At 42.4% G+C, this 15,829-nt stretch overlaps 2 protein-coding genes across 2 annotated transcripts in view; one reads left to right on the top strand and one right to left on the bottom strand.

The window, feature by feature from the left end:
- Window positions 1-158: 158 nt before the first annotated feature.
- Window positions 159-7,732, bottom strand: LOC103520035 (peptide transporter family 1-like). The gene is made up of 10 exons (XM_026831305.1): window positions 7,520-7,732; window positions 5,849-6,197; window positions 3,641-3,892; window positions 2,975-3,196; window positions 2,407-2,541; window positions 2,050-2,150; window positions 1,684-1,786; window positions 1,071-1,196; window positions 672-779; window positions 159-384 (listed from the first exon to the last, which is right to left on the bottom strand). The coding sequence occupies exons 1-10, from the start codon at window positions 7,642-7,644 to the stop codon at window positions 214-216; spliced, it is 1,692 nt and encodes a 563-aa protein (XP_026687106.1). The 5' UTR covers window positions 7,645-7,732; the 3' UTR covers window positions 159-213.
- Window positions 7,720-15,829, top strand: part of LOC113471852 (pollen-specific leucine-rich repeat extensin-like protein 1) — a gene marked incomplete at its 3' end in the record, with an annotated part of 8,860 nt that continues 750 nt past the window's right edge. The window contains exons 1-6 of the mRNA XM_026831304.1: window positions 7,720-7,785; window positions 8,677-8,907; window positions 11,418-11,546; window positions 14,363-14,618; window positions 14,797-15,054; window positions 15,191-15,824. Coding sequence (XP_026687105.1) covers window positions 7,720-7,785; window positions 8,677-8,907; window positions 11,418-11,546; window positions 14,363-14,618; window positions 14,797-15,054; window positions 15,191-15,824 — 1,574 coding nt within the window. The remainder of the gene's footprint in view (window positions 7,786-8,676; window positions 8,908-11,417; window positions 11,547-14,362; window positions 14,619-14,796; window positions 15,055-15,190; window positions 15,825-15,829) is intronic.

Here is a 15,829-nt window from a genome sequence, read left to right as displayed (position 1 = left end):
CCGAACTTCAAGCCGAAAAACTTCGACCTTTCCAGGAATCGAACCCGTGAACTTCGCCTTGCAAGCCAAGTGCAACCCACTAGGCCACGAAGGTTGCTATGTTAAGGCGGTCTCTTCTTGATCCCTTGTGTGCCGCGTCCATGTTTAGGACTATTGCACTGCACTAAACATCCCTAATGTATAACTATGTACACTTTTTTTTACGCAGCCTCTTCAGTCTTCTGCTACCGTACTGCCCAATGTTGCCGAGGATTGGTGAGGCACTTTGTCATCCTCATCCTCTTCAATGTCGTGGTGTGTGACGTACTGATAACTCATGGCTAGGAACATAAACACCCCCATGTCTAGCACCATTAGACTCGCAAATAGGAGAAACTCGTATGCCTGGAAAAAACGAAAGACAAATCAGTGGTCGGGTGGAAGAGCTCCAGGCCTCCAGGATAGGAGAAAACCAGCTTCTCCGAGAACGAGCCCTATCAGATTATGTTCGCCCCGGGCAGGAATCAAACCCCTAACCTAGCGCTTACAAGGCTTTTTTTTTTTTTCATAATTCAGATGCTGTTAAACCTATAAAATACACGAGAGATTGTTTAGACTGCTGGGGTGAAGGGACTTTTTAGTCTCATTCTGGCAGGATAAACAAGGTATATTCTATTCGTTGAAAATCTTACCTGATTTTCAAAGAATTTGGCCTCCGCCACAATAACCACTATGAGATTTCCGAAAGCTACGGTAAGCAACCAGCATGCTGACAAGACTGACTTCATACTGACCGGAGCCTGAAATGAATTGATAAATGAATTAATATGTACCTACAAGTACCTGCTAAATGACGCGACGTTTAGCAGCGTCTACACTGTGGTCGTTCTACATCACCTAAAACCTAAAAGACGTCCACAATAAGTAGTTTTTCCTCTCCGCGAAAATCCTTTGATCTTAACTACTTTATATGGGTTTCATGTCGGTCGACTTTTGTGTAGGCACACCTTTACCTAATTTATATGGGTTCTAGAAGATGATACATCGACCATAGTCGACCAAAATCGTCCCCACCTTTACAACTTACTCACCTGTGTGAAGGCAAATTCGAATCCGGTGATGGAGAACATAATTTCCGCCGCAGTTATGATGATGTACTGGGGTAATAGCCACAACATGTGAACCAAGCCGGGTGCCACTTCAAGTACTTTGGACTCCTGTAGGAATTTTTAATACATGGAAAATTAGCCAGTATAATGCACTGGTTCTCAATAGATCACTGAAGGAAATTAGGCATTGTTAATCAACATGGAAAAGCAGCCCTTGGAATGTGGAATGCACTAGTTCCGATCATTGAAGTTAGGAAACGTTACGCGTGGTTGGTATCCGGACGGGTGACCAACAGCAATCTTGGATTTTCTCGGTCCCTCACAGGCTAGGTGAGGTTAATGTTAGTAGACGGGTAACTTGACGCCGAATAGAGATAAAACCCCCGCCACTAAAAAAAAAAAAAAAATTGGACCGATTGCAATACTTTCTCATTACCTTGTATAGGTTCCCTATACGTAAGGGTAATGGAAAGTAATATTAGCAGTTACACAGTGAGGTTAAACTCGAAAAAAAACAAAGTGTTCCTCCCCCCTCAAATGGAGTAATTACCCCATAAGAACCCCCTGTAACTCTGTTTTAAATTCAATAACTTACGCATTGTTGAGATGATGAGCAATGAATATTGAGAACGTAGACACCACCACGTTTCAGAGCTACATCTTGAGCCAGAGCAACCGAGCCAAAGGTAAACTTGTATCTAGAAATACAGCAATAAAAAAAGAAAGTTAGCCTGGTATTAAGCAAAGCTGCGCATGGTTGGTATCCGGATGGTCATCTGAGAAGATTCCGCTTTGATGGCTTTTTGCCGGCCCACTCAGGGTTGGGTGAGTTTAAAAAGTAAAGAGACGGTTAGCTTGTCCCCGAAGGAAAAGTAATATCTTCTTCACTAAAAACCCCGTTAGAATATAATAAAACGAATACATGGTGGAAAAATGGGCCTAGGATTAATGGTAAACTTACATTCCCGTGGGATATCCAGTAATGTAGTCAGTATATAATTGATCCGCCGGGAACACCACGGTTTGTTGATAACCCAGACTAGATTCTAGGGAGACGTTTTTTTCACGGCTTTACAGGGTTCGAAAATTGAAACCGTCAATGTAAATTTCCTACGGAGTCTACAAACTGCATACCTATACGTATTATATGTAGCAGGTTAGCTTGGTTGGTAGCGCAACTGCTTTGTAGTTTGTAAGCGCTAGATGCGCGTTCGATTCCCGCCCGGGGCGGATTTTACCCGAAACCGATAAGGTTCGTCGTTTCATCATCTAAATCCCGAGTTATTAAACCCGAGAATTAATTGGTCGAGACGTTTTTCCCCTGTAAGTCTGAATTATACAGGAATCTGATTTTGGTGGGTTCCTTTTCAGGGGTTGTAATGTTATCGAAGTCCCCTATCCTGGTTAGTTGTCCAATTCCCTCGGTATTGTTGCTCAAATAGTAGGCAGTGCCCTGGAACACAAAATAAAACGTATAAGTACAACACCCGAACCTAAAGGTGTGTCCACACATAGTCGACACATGAGAACTGTCCACACTGCCTCGACAACATAGATTCACTTCGTCGATTGACGGCCGGTCGACTATGTTTGGACCCAATTTAACATCCGATTCTCCAGCGCAGCGTTGAAAGAGTTTAACATTCCATAAACTTTTCGAAGTTGTCAAAGACATTTAGAACTAGTGGGTGATTGAGCTCAGTAAAGGGCTTCAATGAAACCGCCAAAGATACAATGAGGCTCAAAATTTACTGAGAAAAAGAAGATAGAAGAAGACTTTCAAATTTTCTGAAAATCAGGCATACCGTTTGACGATCTAAAGTTTTAGAAAGAATCTGACGAACTATAAATGCAAAATCAGATAAGTCAGGCCTTCTAGAACTCACCTGTCCTGCCACTCTGACCGCTTTAGCCTGGAACTTCTCTTTCACTACGCTGCAGGAAGCGTCAGGGATGAATTCAATAGGGACATCTTGTACCCCCTCCACTATCGTATCAAACATCACCAGACCCATCGGTTCTAGAGTCCCATTCTGTGCGGGCGAGTTGAACGTGAATCCACAGTCCAAGGTGTTGTAGACTCGCAGCGTTACTTGCTTGTCAGTGGCCTGCGGAATGAAAAGGTCTGTTTAAGTTCTGAGTTCTGACGTAAAATTGGACAGAGCGCACCTGCCTTGTATGCGCTAGGTCGCGGGTTTGATTTCTACTCGGGGCGAACTTTATACCAAACAGGTAATGTTCGTTCTCGAGACTGCTGGCTGTCTCCTAACTTGTCCACATTCTATCTTTAATTTCGGGACGATGAGACCTCAGTAGTTGCAGTTCTCTCTATCAAACCTCTCGGAGAAGAGAAGGTTTTGTACGACGCGAAGCATCTATCCAGACTCCAGAGAGTAGTATCGCATTCGATTATGTGACTTTTTTTGGGCCGAACCAATCAGATTCCGCTTTGAAACACTAGCTCCACAAAGCGAAATCTTACAATATCATTGGTTCTGTGTTTTGTTTCACATAATCGAATACGATATTAGATGACGGGCCTTCACACTCACCCTGATCTGGAACTCTACCAGGGCAGAAATGACAAACGCCAGGGCAGCCAGTAGCCCGCCCGTAGTCAGCTTTCTCAGCGGGGTGCTGATGCCACAGCGGGCGATGAAGGGGTACACGAAATATTGGAACAGCGGGATCATGGCCAGGATTAGGAAGGGGTTAATGACCTGCATCTGGTCAGCCTTGATGGCGAAGGAGGTACCGGTTAGGTCGCCTCTCATCCGATCCGCTTGCGCTGTCCACTTGGAACCCTAAGGAGAAAAGAGGAACAAGTGGTTGGTTCTTTTGCTTTTTATTTTAGCATGTGACGCTTTCAGATGCTAAAGGTTACATCAACCCTTACGCCTCTGGTGCATTTGGAGCTTATTTTAGGGACCGGTGACCATTTGAAAAGCCCGCCACTCACGATGAGTTTTATTTCATGAGATGACCGGTGATGTGATAAAATAAAACTCATCGTCAGTGACCGGCTTAATAATACGAGTACCGATACTAACTAATAATACGAGCAGTAAGTAAGCTTATTTTAGGGACCGGTGACCATTTGAAAAGCCCGCCACTCACGATGAGTTTTATTTCATGAGATGACCGGTGATGTGATAAAATTAAACTCATCGTCAGTGACCGGCTTAATAATACGAGTACCAATACTAACTAATAATACGAGCAGTAAGTGAATCCTACAGGTTTTTGTGATAATTTGGATGGCTAGATTCAGAATTTGACGAGAAGTGGTAGGTATCTTATCTTGGGTGACTTTTAAGGTAAGAATAACAACTCCCCGAAAGGAGAGTAAAATCTCCTTCACTAAAACCCCCGTTAAAATATAATAAAACGAGTACATAGTGAAAAAATGGGCCTAGGATATCCAAACACATTAGTGATAAATAGCTACTAATCATAACAATAGAAACTTTTCACCTAATCTGGCACATAGGGGAAGATAAGTATTATTAGACTAAACTTATAGGTACTCCGATATCACCCACAAATTTTATACGTACATAGATATCAAAATTTCCAAAACCCACGAAATAGTTCTCTGTGGAGTACGTTGTAATTATGGCCGGGGACACACAATCTTAACTCTTGGGGTGAAGCCGTCTGATTTGTTGATTTCAAACTTTTTAGCCAATGAGATTGCCCAATCCAATAATTAACCTTAGATTGTGGTCCCGGCTGGCCATTAGAAGGTAAAACACAAACAAAAATACCCCCTCGCCCACTTAGCATAGGTAATTACGAACACAACTGTGGGAGACATGGAAACAAGTTTGTGATTAAAACGAATGAAAAGTACCCATAACCCAGTGATATTTTATTAATATAAAGCCTTTAAGTAGCTCAGCAGGAGTCAGGATAAGGAATTTTAATTGTGTTAAGCATAATTGCTTCTCTCAAATGTCGTTCCCCGCTTAATACACTACGCTAAATTTTATGACTTGACTTGGACTCGAACCACCAACCTCCAGATCCAGAGTCCACCGCGCTAACCACTACACCACTGAGGTTGGTAGCACGAGTCAGGATAAAAGCTTTATCTGTACATTCCGCTTCCCTAACATTAACCTCATCCAACCTTAGTGTGGCCGGAAAAAGTCAGCAGCACGTAATAGCCAGATGGTCAATGGGTCACTCATCCGGATTGGTCACCCCAACGTTCCTCAAATTTAGTGGTCTATGAGGAACTGGTGTATTCAATGTGCTGTTGCCGCTGGTAAACTGTTAAATTATAGGGACTATCTGTCCTACATATCTTGGCAGTCTGAATAAAGCACCGTACACTCACTTATGGAAGGGTCAGGCTCCGAAAATTTGGAGCATCCTCGACGAAATCCTGCATACGGCCCTGACTTATGGATATACCTACCTTCCTAATGAAATATACCTATGATTTGATACCCCTTATGAGATACGAACCTATGGACACCAGCATGAGAGCGGCGGGCACTCCGAATGCCGCTTCACCCCAACGTTCCTCAAATTTAGTGGTCTATGAGGAACTGGTGTATTCAATGTGCTATTGCCGCTGGTAAACTGTTAAATTATAGGAACTATCTGTCCTACATATCTTGGCAGTCTGAATAAAGCACCGTACCTACACTACTTATGGAAGGGTCAGGCTCCGAAAATTTGGAGCATCCTCGACAAAATCCTTGATACAGCCCTGACATGGATATACCTACCTTCCTAATGAAATATACCTATGAATTGATACCCCTTACGAGATACGAACCTATGGACACCAGCATGAGAGCGGCGGGCACTCCGAATGCCGCCGGAAAGCACGAGTCTTCGCCAAAACATTTCAGATCTTCGCGGAAGATCGGAGTTATGAACGTCGAAATGAGAGATCCCGCATTGATGGCGAAGTAGAAGAACGAGAAGAATTTGTCCAGCTGATCTTTCTGCTGGGGTAAGACGAATTGGTCACCCCCGAAGGACGAGACGCATGGCTTGATACCGCCCGTCCCTATGGCGATTAGGAGGAGGCCGAATAAACTCAGCTCGCTGCGGACAGAAAGTTGAAGATGGTTAGGAACATAGATTAGCGAGCTGCCCTATTAGGCATATCCTACCCCCACACCCCCTCGGAGAGAGGGACCCCACTCATTTAGGTTGGGGGACCCCACCTTTGTGCCCTCTATGGCGATTAGGAGGAGGCCGAATAAACTCAGCTCGCTGCGGACAGAAAGTTGAAGATAGTTAGGAACATAGATTAGCGAGCTGCCCTATTAGGCATATCCTACCCCCACACCCCCTCGGAGAGGGGGACCCCACTCATCTAGGTGGGGGGACCCCAGCTTTGTGCACCGACGTTAGAGATCCCTCATTTTTCCAAACCAGGATTTTTTCGTGACGTTAGAGATCCCAAATCTTACATATTATTCTTCCCAACTAGAGTTTTTGTGACGTTAGAGATCCCGGCTGTAAAATATAGTATTCTTCCAAACCAGGGGTTTTTTGACGTTAGAGATCCTGGCTCCTATGACGTACATGTAAAAAGTTATGTATGTAGTAGATAGACAGACATGTAGGTAGATAGGTCTGTACAGGTACCCTTTCTACACAATGACTATGCATTGTGCTGACAGTATACCTAATATTTATTATACGTATATTCTAATCATAATATAATTAAAGGAATCATGTGTCACAGGTATATTTTATACCGACTCCGTTTATATTTAGCTTAGAGATAGGTATTCGTCGAAAGAGACCATTTCCTTCATCAAATAGTCAAATACCTACCTATCGAAATTCCTGAATGATTTACCTACCTAACATAACATTCAGATATATCAAAAATTACAGATACGTAGGTAGGTACCTATAACCTGCAGATCTTCATTGATTATTTTCTCGATTCCAGGTAGTTATAGTACCTATGTATAGACCTATACCTACCTACCTACTTACCTACTTATCACGACTTCGTCATTTCCTCCTATTTCAGTTCTGGAGAGCTTTGATTACAACGATTTGTGTCACCAGGAAACCCGGGTGATTCATAGGGGAATATCAATAGGCATTCGATAACACTCAGGAGATAAGGGGCAATTTGTTTTTTATACTTACATATGTAGGTGTATACGAGGTTCTTTCCGGGATAAGGTTCTTTCCGGGCGAAAATTGACCCCACAATCAAGCGCTTAAATTAAATTAATTTAAATCTGGATAGGTATTTTCCGGGCTGAAAGCGACCCCGCCCAACCTTCCAAACAAACTACAGGCTGACTGAACCAAGCTTTTTTTCAAGAGGTTTTGATAAAGAACACTGTAACAACGGAGATCTTACCGTCCCAAAATCGAAGAGACCAAGCTTTACAGGAACCGAATTCTGTTCAGGTGAAAACCAAAATGCCGTTTCGACTTACTTGAATTTCCCCAGGAAGGTGTCCGCAATGATACCGCCAAATATTGGAAAGAAATAGCAGAGTCCTGCCCAGGAATGATAGAGGACGGTGGCATTATTTTCCTCGTAATGTAACTTCTTCAGCATGTACAGATACAACACGGCTGTGGACAGAAATAGAGGACGGTGGCATTATTTTCCTCGTAATGTAACTTCTTCAGCATGTACAGATACAACACGGCTGTGGACAGAAATCGGATCGGTGGGATGAGTGACTATTCACTAAAGGTGTGTCCACACATACTCGATGCCGACGAGGTGAATCAATGTTGTCGAGGCAGTGTACGGTTTCAGTCGACATCGATCGACTGAGTCGACTATGTGTGGACACTGCTCTACATGATAGAAGATCGGGAAGGTTTTCATCAGGTTGAGCGTACAGGACACACCGTATCCTGAGCCATGACTCCACAACAATGGTGGAGAAATCAGGAAAAATGGCAATACAGCCTGCCTCGGTGGTGTAGTGGTGAAGGCGCTCGCCTGGTAAACAGGAGGGCGTGGGTTCAATCCCAGCCGAGGTATGGAATTTTATCCTCAATATAATTTGAGAATTTGACCACAGTAATAGTAGTAGCCTACTGCTGGAGTAAAGGGACTTTTCAGTCCTATGCGAGCAGTATAAATAAGCACTATTATTATTATTATACCTGCCAGCTTAGTTAGCTCGTAGGGTATGAGTGCGCCTGCCTTGTAAGCGTTAGGTCGAGAGTTTGATTCCCGCCCGGGGCAAACTTTATCCTAAACAGATAAGGTTCGTTCTCGGAACGGCTGGCTTTCTCCTATCCTGTCCTCCTTCTCTCTTCGCCTTCGGGAGATTAGACCTTAGTAGGTATGGCTCCCTCTATGAAAATCTCTAAAAGAGAGAGAGAGGGGGGGGAGGGAGGTGAGGTAGGGAGAGAGAGAGAGAGAGAGAGAGAGAGAGAGAGTAGGTTCGATCCAGGTCAATTCCGGTCTGAATAATGTAGGTATTTACCAAAATCTCCAGACCCAAAACTGCCAGTGTAGGATGAAAAACTCTCACGTTCGCGTCAAATCACATCTTCCGATTTCTCTGATCCAGATTATAAGATATATACTTTATTTGTAATAATAATTGTTACAATTGGTCTGATCCAGATTATGCTCATCGGGATCTCCACATGTCCGTGGGAGTGTGATCAGAAGTCTCTCGCTCAAACCTATCAGAAGATGATCTACATTCCGAGGCCAGACTATGCCTCCCTGTCCTACATTTGGACCGAGCTCCTGTTTTCATACCCCAGCGTATCGCGACAGTTCAACTGCTCTACTCTGGCCAAATTATCGGACGGGTATACGGTTGGCACCATATTGAAAGTTGTGCGAGAGGTAAAAATTACCTAACCTACCTCTTACACTCGAACCTATCTAAGTGGGAAACCTGGATTTCAATTTCAATTTTTGATAAACCTTTATTTTTATTGTTTATAATTTTTGTTTACAATACAATATAACTTGTTGTGTAGCGTTGTGTAGCGCGTTGTGTAGCGTCCGAGTAACAATAATAGAAAGTAAAATTGAGAGAAATTGGTAAGATGTTATCTGTGCGGTAGGTGATAGGCATTGTACCTATGTACCTACATGTACCTACATATGTACCTTAGACTGGCCCTTATTTTCGAAGTATTAAAAAGTAATGATTATCACTCGATTTATGGTTCCTTTTGGTCTAAAAAAAATTGCTAAAAAGTCAAGGCGCTCGCCTGGTAAACAGGAGGGCGTGGGTTCAATTCCAGCCGAGGTATGGAATTTTATCCTCACTAAAATTTGAGGATTTGACCACAATAATAGTAGTAGCCTACTGCTGGAGTAAAGGGACTTTTCAGTCTTATTATTATAAGCACTATTATTATTATTATTAGGTATAAGTTTGCCCTTGTCTACAAAGTTTCTAAGGTCCCGGCGATCTAGAAGATGCGAGTTTGACTGGTGCGAATTTTCCGGGAAAAAAATCACGGAAAGGTTAGATTCTAGGTAGATATAATTTGTATAAAGGAGATAAGTTATAAATTTACTGTATAAACTAGTTATAAATTGTCAATATTTTTTCAGTTACACTTCAATTCGCGAAATAGGAGAAAAAAATCACTACACTTTATTCTTTTATACCTACTAAAAAACATAAAATCAATTGTTAACGCGAATTTATCCTAAAGCTTGTATGAAAAATTAGGTTACATGAAAAATTAATACTACTTCACTTTTTGTTGGTAGGGAAAATCACGGAAAGTATAGAAAGTTGGTAGGGGAAATCACGGAAAGTATAGATTATCCTAAAGTTCTAAAAAGAAAATCTTTTAGGCCGCGAAAGTAGGATGTAAAATTTACTTCGTCAAAACTCCGCGAACTTCTAGACGGCCGGGTAGTTGGAACGCGAATGCCGGCAAACAAATCGACCTCTTGGCAAAGACCAACAATAAATTTACTTCGTCAAAACTCCGCGAACTTCTAGACGGCCGGGTAGTTGGAACGCGAATGCCGGCAAACAAATCGACCTCTTGGCAAAAACTTCTCTAGCAAAAACTAACAACGTGGTTTACGTGGTATTTCTCCGTGATGAAATAATGCCGTGCACATTTGAGTTCCATGTTCATGTTCACCGCCATGACAATTACGAATTATTCACGGCTTTACAGGGTTCGAAAATTGAAACCGTCAATGTAAATTTCCTACGGAGTCTACAAACTGCATACCTATACGTATTATATGCAGCAGGTTAGCTTGGTTGGTAGCGCAACTGCACAATAATAGTAGTAGCCTACTGCTGGAGTAAAGGGACTTTTCAGTCCTATGCGAGCAGTATAAATAAGCACTATTATTGTTATTATATAACTAAGAATCAATATGATTCGTTCTTATTTCTAGGTAATTAGTAATTACAGTAAATTCATAAACCTACCTATATTTACTTAAATTTAATTTCTAGGTAAATTTCTACTCTATCCAAATTCCTACAGACGAGAAAGGTGAAGTCGAACTCTAATCTGACGCAATAAAGCCACAAATCTTCGTAATATTGAAACAGATGTTTGTAAATTCCGGACTAAATTTCACTCTAACCTACCCATTGGCATATGCCAGCAAAGCAGGAGAAGAATAATGGCGGATAGGTAGTTACATAATTTTTCCTTATTAGGGTGAATTGATGGGAGAAATGTCTTAACGGAGGTTGGTGAAATGCAATTTTCAACTTTAATTCCCCATCAGTGCTTAATGACTCAATTAAGGCTTGATTGAAGTTTGGTGAAATCGGCTAGGAGAGTTCAAATTACATTTTATTACATGCCAGCAAAACAGCGGATAGAAGATAAATGTCCGAATGACGCAATCGAGGCGAGGATAGTAATCAGCACTGGGTTAACATATCTGCGCAATGGCGGAGAAAAACGTTAAAAAAAGGTAGGTAGGTAGTTTTATACCTACTTAGGTAGGTACCTACCTACATAGATATCATTAAAAAATAGCCCATTGAAGTAGGTAAAATTGAAGTAGGTAAATATCAAGGTAACGTTTTCCGAGGTAGGCCCAACTACGAAAAATATTACATTATAGGTATGAGCATAATAGGTATTATGTAGGTAGATAATGTAGGTTAATGAAACACGTGAAACTTATCTACCTATACATATTAGAACAGTTGCGCTTACTTGGGTGATGTTTCGAAGTCAAAGAGCAGGAAAAATGAGGAACAACGGAATTTTTCTTTTTCTTCTACGACTTCTAGATCCCGAGATAAATCGATTAAAAAAATACCGGTAAATCTTGAACTCGGGAAAAGCGAGAAAACAGGGCTTAGCGCAGGTATCAAATTAGATTTTCCAATACTGCACTGATGCTAGAGGAATAAGGATAAGGGTTCAAAACTTATGAACGCCTGCTATCTCTACTGTGTATGCAATGTGCTCATATCATACCTCTACTTGGTTCTTTTTCTGGGTCTCGCCCAGGACGAAGTTTATCCTAATCAGGTAAGTTTCGTTCTTGGAACAGCTGGCTTTTTCCTATCCTGTCCTCCTTCTCTCTTTTATTTCGGGAAGAAAATAATCAGAGCTAGGTAAGTAGATACCTATATACGTATACCTGTACATATGTCACTATGTAGGAGCAGTTCAAAACGTTTACGAGGTACCACGTTATACCTGGTAGAATTTTATTGTTTGGAGTTATTGTCTTCTTGAGAACTGAGGTATGTGCTGATTACGAAGGTCAGAACAATCTCTGAGCTCTGAGGGGCTGAGAGCTCGCAGTAATGTGGAGAAGCAGTAATAGGTATCCTCGATCCTCGAGAAACGTTAGCAGGTACCTCTAGTAAACTTTGGTGTTAGGTATGACTTTGGTATGAATTCTAATAGAATTTCGACTTTGGTATGAATTCTATTAGGTATGAATTGGTATAAAATTTTATTAGAATTCATACCAAAGTAGAATAATAGAATTTTATTATTGTATATTTAAGGGATTTTAGTATAAATTAGGGTCAATCAAAAGAGTCTTCATTGGGTTTTTGGTCTTGTAAAAAATACAAAAATTGCTATCAAAGGACGAAATTATTTCGCAAGGCAATCTCTAACATTCAACCCCCTGATTTTGCCACATTTCTATAGTGCGTAGGACATAATTTTAGCTTCTTTTTCTTTTATGTAAATACTTAGATAGGTAGGCGATTAGTTTTATAAATTAAATTTAAAGGTAATATGTAGGTATATAATTTTTACTTTCTATTACTACAGTATAGCGAGCTATATTAGTTTTAATTTTAATTATTTACCTATAGGTGTCTAGATTAACTAGCAGTGTGGATGGTTCAGTCGACATCAATCGACGGCCGGGCGACTATGTGTGGACACACCTTTAGAGATCCAAGCTCATACATATTCTTCCAAAATAGAGGGTTTTTGTGACGTTAGAGATCCCAGCTCTCATTCTTCTTCTTTTTTTACTTTCTTGTACCTTAGAGACGAACGCCCACGCGTACTTTCGTCACACCCCGTACAATTATTATATTCGACTTTACTTTGAGATGCACATGTGCTTCCTCTATAAATGTAAACACTGTATCAATTGAATATACCGGTACAAGTACCTATGTGCAGTACTGCATTAGGCCGGTGTACTCAACTACCACATTGTGGGCAGGTTAAACAAAAAGGCACTGGTTCAGTCAATAGCAGTCCCATTGATCAGTCAAGATTGACAGAAAAATACATCACTTTTCTTCCTATAGGTTAAGGAAAGTAGAAGACCATCATATACTCCATATAGGGACCTGACTAGGGGCCCATTCCATAAAGCACTTCAGGGGTGGAGGTGGGGAGCGGTTGTTCGTGGAATCCACCCCAAATGATGGATACAAGGGCCTTATTCCACGAACGACATTCTCCACTGCTGACTTTTTACTTTTTACTCCTCGAGCAGGAAAATGTCGTAGCGTTTGTCATTATTTTCTGCGCGTAAAAACTGACCATCGAAAATGGAATTTAGGGGTTCGAAGTCGTTCTTGGAACAGGCTCCAGATTTTGAGCGCTCTCAATACAGTGTGCTTCTTGAGACCTCTATGATTCAGATCCTTAATATCCTGCGACCTACATACGTCATGTTACACACCACCTATCTATTTAGTAAGTAGTACTTGATTATTTACGTCAAGAGTATACCTACCTACGTAAATTAACTTTGTAAATACACCTTTATCGATAGCTAATTAGGTGGGTACTCGTCTCATCGTAATTGATATACATATATATCATAACCTCCTGTCCACATCTCTGGAGCAGATGCTAAGAGTAAACCAGCCGATTTTTCCAAACCAGGATTTTTTCGTGACGTTAGAGATCCCAAATCTTACATATTATTCTTCCCAACTAGGGTTTTTGTGACGTTAGATATCCCGGTTCTTACATATAGTATTCTTTCAAACCAGGGGTTTTTTGACGTTAAAGATCCTGGCTCTTACATATTCTTCATAATCAAGAAGACCATATATAGGGACCTGACTAGGGGCCCATTTCATAAAGCACTTCAGGGGTGGAGGTGGGGAGCGGTTGTTCGTGGAATCTACCCCAAACGATGGATACAAGGGCCTTATTTCACGAACGACATTCTCCACTGCTGACTTTTTACTTTTTACTCCTCGTGCAGGAAAATGTCGTAGCGTTTGTCATTATTTTAGAGAGGCTGGAAGAGGAGTGGAGAAAGCACAAGGCGGCGCGGGAGAGACAGAGGAGGATAGAGAATAGAGAACGAGGTGGGTAGAATAGAATAGAATATACCTTGTTTTATCCTACTGGGATAGGACTGAAAAGTCCCTTTAATCCCGCAGTCTAACCAAGGTCTCATATATTTTAACTACTTTGGGTAACACAGAGTACAATTAGAGTAGATCAACACCCTGATTAATTAGAGGGGTAAACAATGTAGGCAAATAAAATGGAACTTGAACATTTTGGATGGTTGGTCGATTCCATCTCCTCTCCTTCTTTTAATTCGCCTTTTCCCATATACAGACGAGGTCGGCGTTTTTCGTCAGCCCTCAATCAGCCCCAATTAGGGTGATTGCTTTGGGCTGACAATTGGTTTTGGCTACAAATTTTACGAGCGGACGCCCTTCGCACTCAACCTTTGCTATTTCTTTAGCAAGGGAAATTCAGACTGGTATACTCCCTGTTTAATGTCCCCCAACCAGAGTAAGCTGGTCTAACGTCCCCCAGCCAGACTAAGCTGGTCTACTCCCTGTTTAAGGTCCCCCAGCCAGACCCTAAAAATAAATAAACACTGAAATTAATAGCCAGGCAAGAGCAAAGGTAACCTCCTATCCAACACCAGCCTTAATAAAGCCGCCACTGAGGATTCTGCCGTACCTACGCTACTGCCTCTGAGTAAGCTAAGAGAGAAGGAGAACCAACTGCTGGAAGAGAAAGAAGAACTTGTAACCACCCCCCAGCTGAGTCTAGGTACAGTACTGACTAGTGATGTGATAGGGTTCGGTATAGGACCGAAGCAGCATAGCTTTAGTGATGTGGATGAAGATTCTAGTCAGACCAGTAAGGAGACGGAGAAGGGGAAGGAGGAAGCCAAAGGCGATGCAGTGGAGGAAGAGAATGAACAGGAGAAAGAGGAAGAGAAGAGAGAGGAGGTGAGTGTGAGTAGAGAGGAAGAGAAGGGAGAGGAGAGAGTAGAGAAAGTAGGAGAAGGGGAAGGAGGAAGCCAAAGGCGATGCAGTGGAGGAAGAGAATGAACAGGAGAAAGAGGAAGAGAAGAGAGAGGAGGTGAGTTTGAGTAGAGAGGAAGAGAAGGGAGAGGAGAGAGTGGAGAAGGTGGAGGTGAAGGAGAAGGTGGAAGAGGATAAGAAACCAGTGGAGGATGTGGTGTCCCCTGGGAGTCCCAGTGTCGTGGTGAAGAAATCAGAACCAGCAGACAAACCTGCCGCCTCCAAGGACACGAAACCGAATTTCAATGCTTGGTTCAAAGCGTTTGGTGGATAAGAAACCAGTGGAGGATGTGGTGTCCCCTGGGAGTCCCAGTGTCGTGGTGAAGAAATCAGAACCAGCAGACAAACCTGCCGCCCCCAAGGACACGAAACCGAATTTCAATGCTTGGTTCAAAGCATTTGGAGCACCCAAGATGCCACTGTCTACGGTGAAACGGAAAACAGACTTTGGTAATCCCTTGACTCCTCTGTCTAATGAATTCCGTGACTCCCCGGAGATGAGAAGTGAGGATACAATGGATGAGATATCAGACCTGCCTCCTCCTACACCAGGCAGATCATTAGGACTGGATGAGGAACGCGTAGCACCTCCACCACGCCAGAGGAAGTTAAGTACAGGCAGTAGTATGTCTGAACGCTCTTCATTCAGTCAGGATCCTACAGACCCTCTCAACTCCCCTCGTCCTAGTCTGGATGAACCTTATGTCTCCCCTCAGCAGCAACCCTACCATCATTCCCCCTCTAGTGTAGCGCCTATCAAGGTAGGATTCTATCAGGATACCTTCCCTCGTGCTGGATCTGATAAGTCTAGTAGTTGTAGTCCACGCGAACCTCCTAGTAACCAAAACAGTCCTCATCTGCAAATAGTCAGCCCTGTACAGAGTCCTAAGGAACCCTATGTCTATTCCAACCCCATGTCCCCCTACCCCTCCCCTGGTGTATACGATGTCCCTCCCCCCACCCCCTCCTATCCTTCCATATCGCGAGACCTGCCTTACTTTGATCGTCCTCCTGTATACTCTGTGGCCCCGGCGGATCGGCAGA

Source organism: Diaphorina citri, unplaced genomic scaffold, assembly GCF_000475195.1.
Source record: "Diaphorina citri unplaced genomic scaffold, Diaci psyllid genome assembly version 1.1 scaffold3141, whole genome shotgun sequence".
In the NCBI taxonomy this organism is placed as follows: domain Eukaryota; kingdom Metazoa; phylum Arthropoda; class Insecta; order Hemiptera; family Psyllidae; genus Diaphorina; species Diaphorina citri.
This window is presented reverse-complemented; position numbering and strand designations above follow the sequence as displayed.

Excerpts from the sequence above, each read along its gene's own strand:
- LOC103520035 (XM_026831305.1), bottom strand. The coding sequence starts at position 7,644 with ATGCTGAAGAAGTTACATTACGAGGAAAATAATGCCACCGTCCTCTAT. Across the intron at positions 780-1,070 it reads TCGAATTTGCCTTCACACAG|GCTCCGGTCAGTATGAAGTC; the intron begins GTGAGTAAGTTG and ends AATTCATTTCAG. Across the intron at positions 385-671 it reads CCAAATTCTTTGAAAATCAG|GCATACGAGTTTCTCCTATT; the intron begins GTAAGATTTTCA and ends CGTTTTTTCCAG.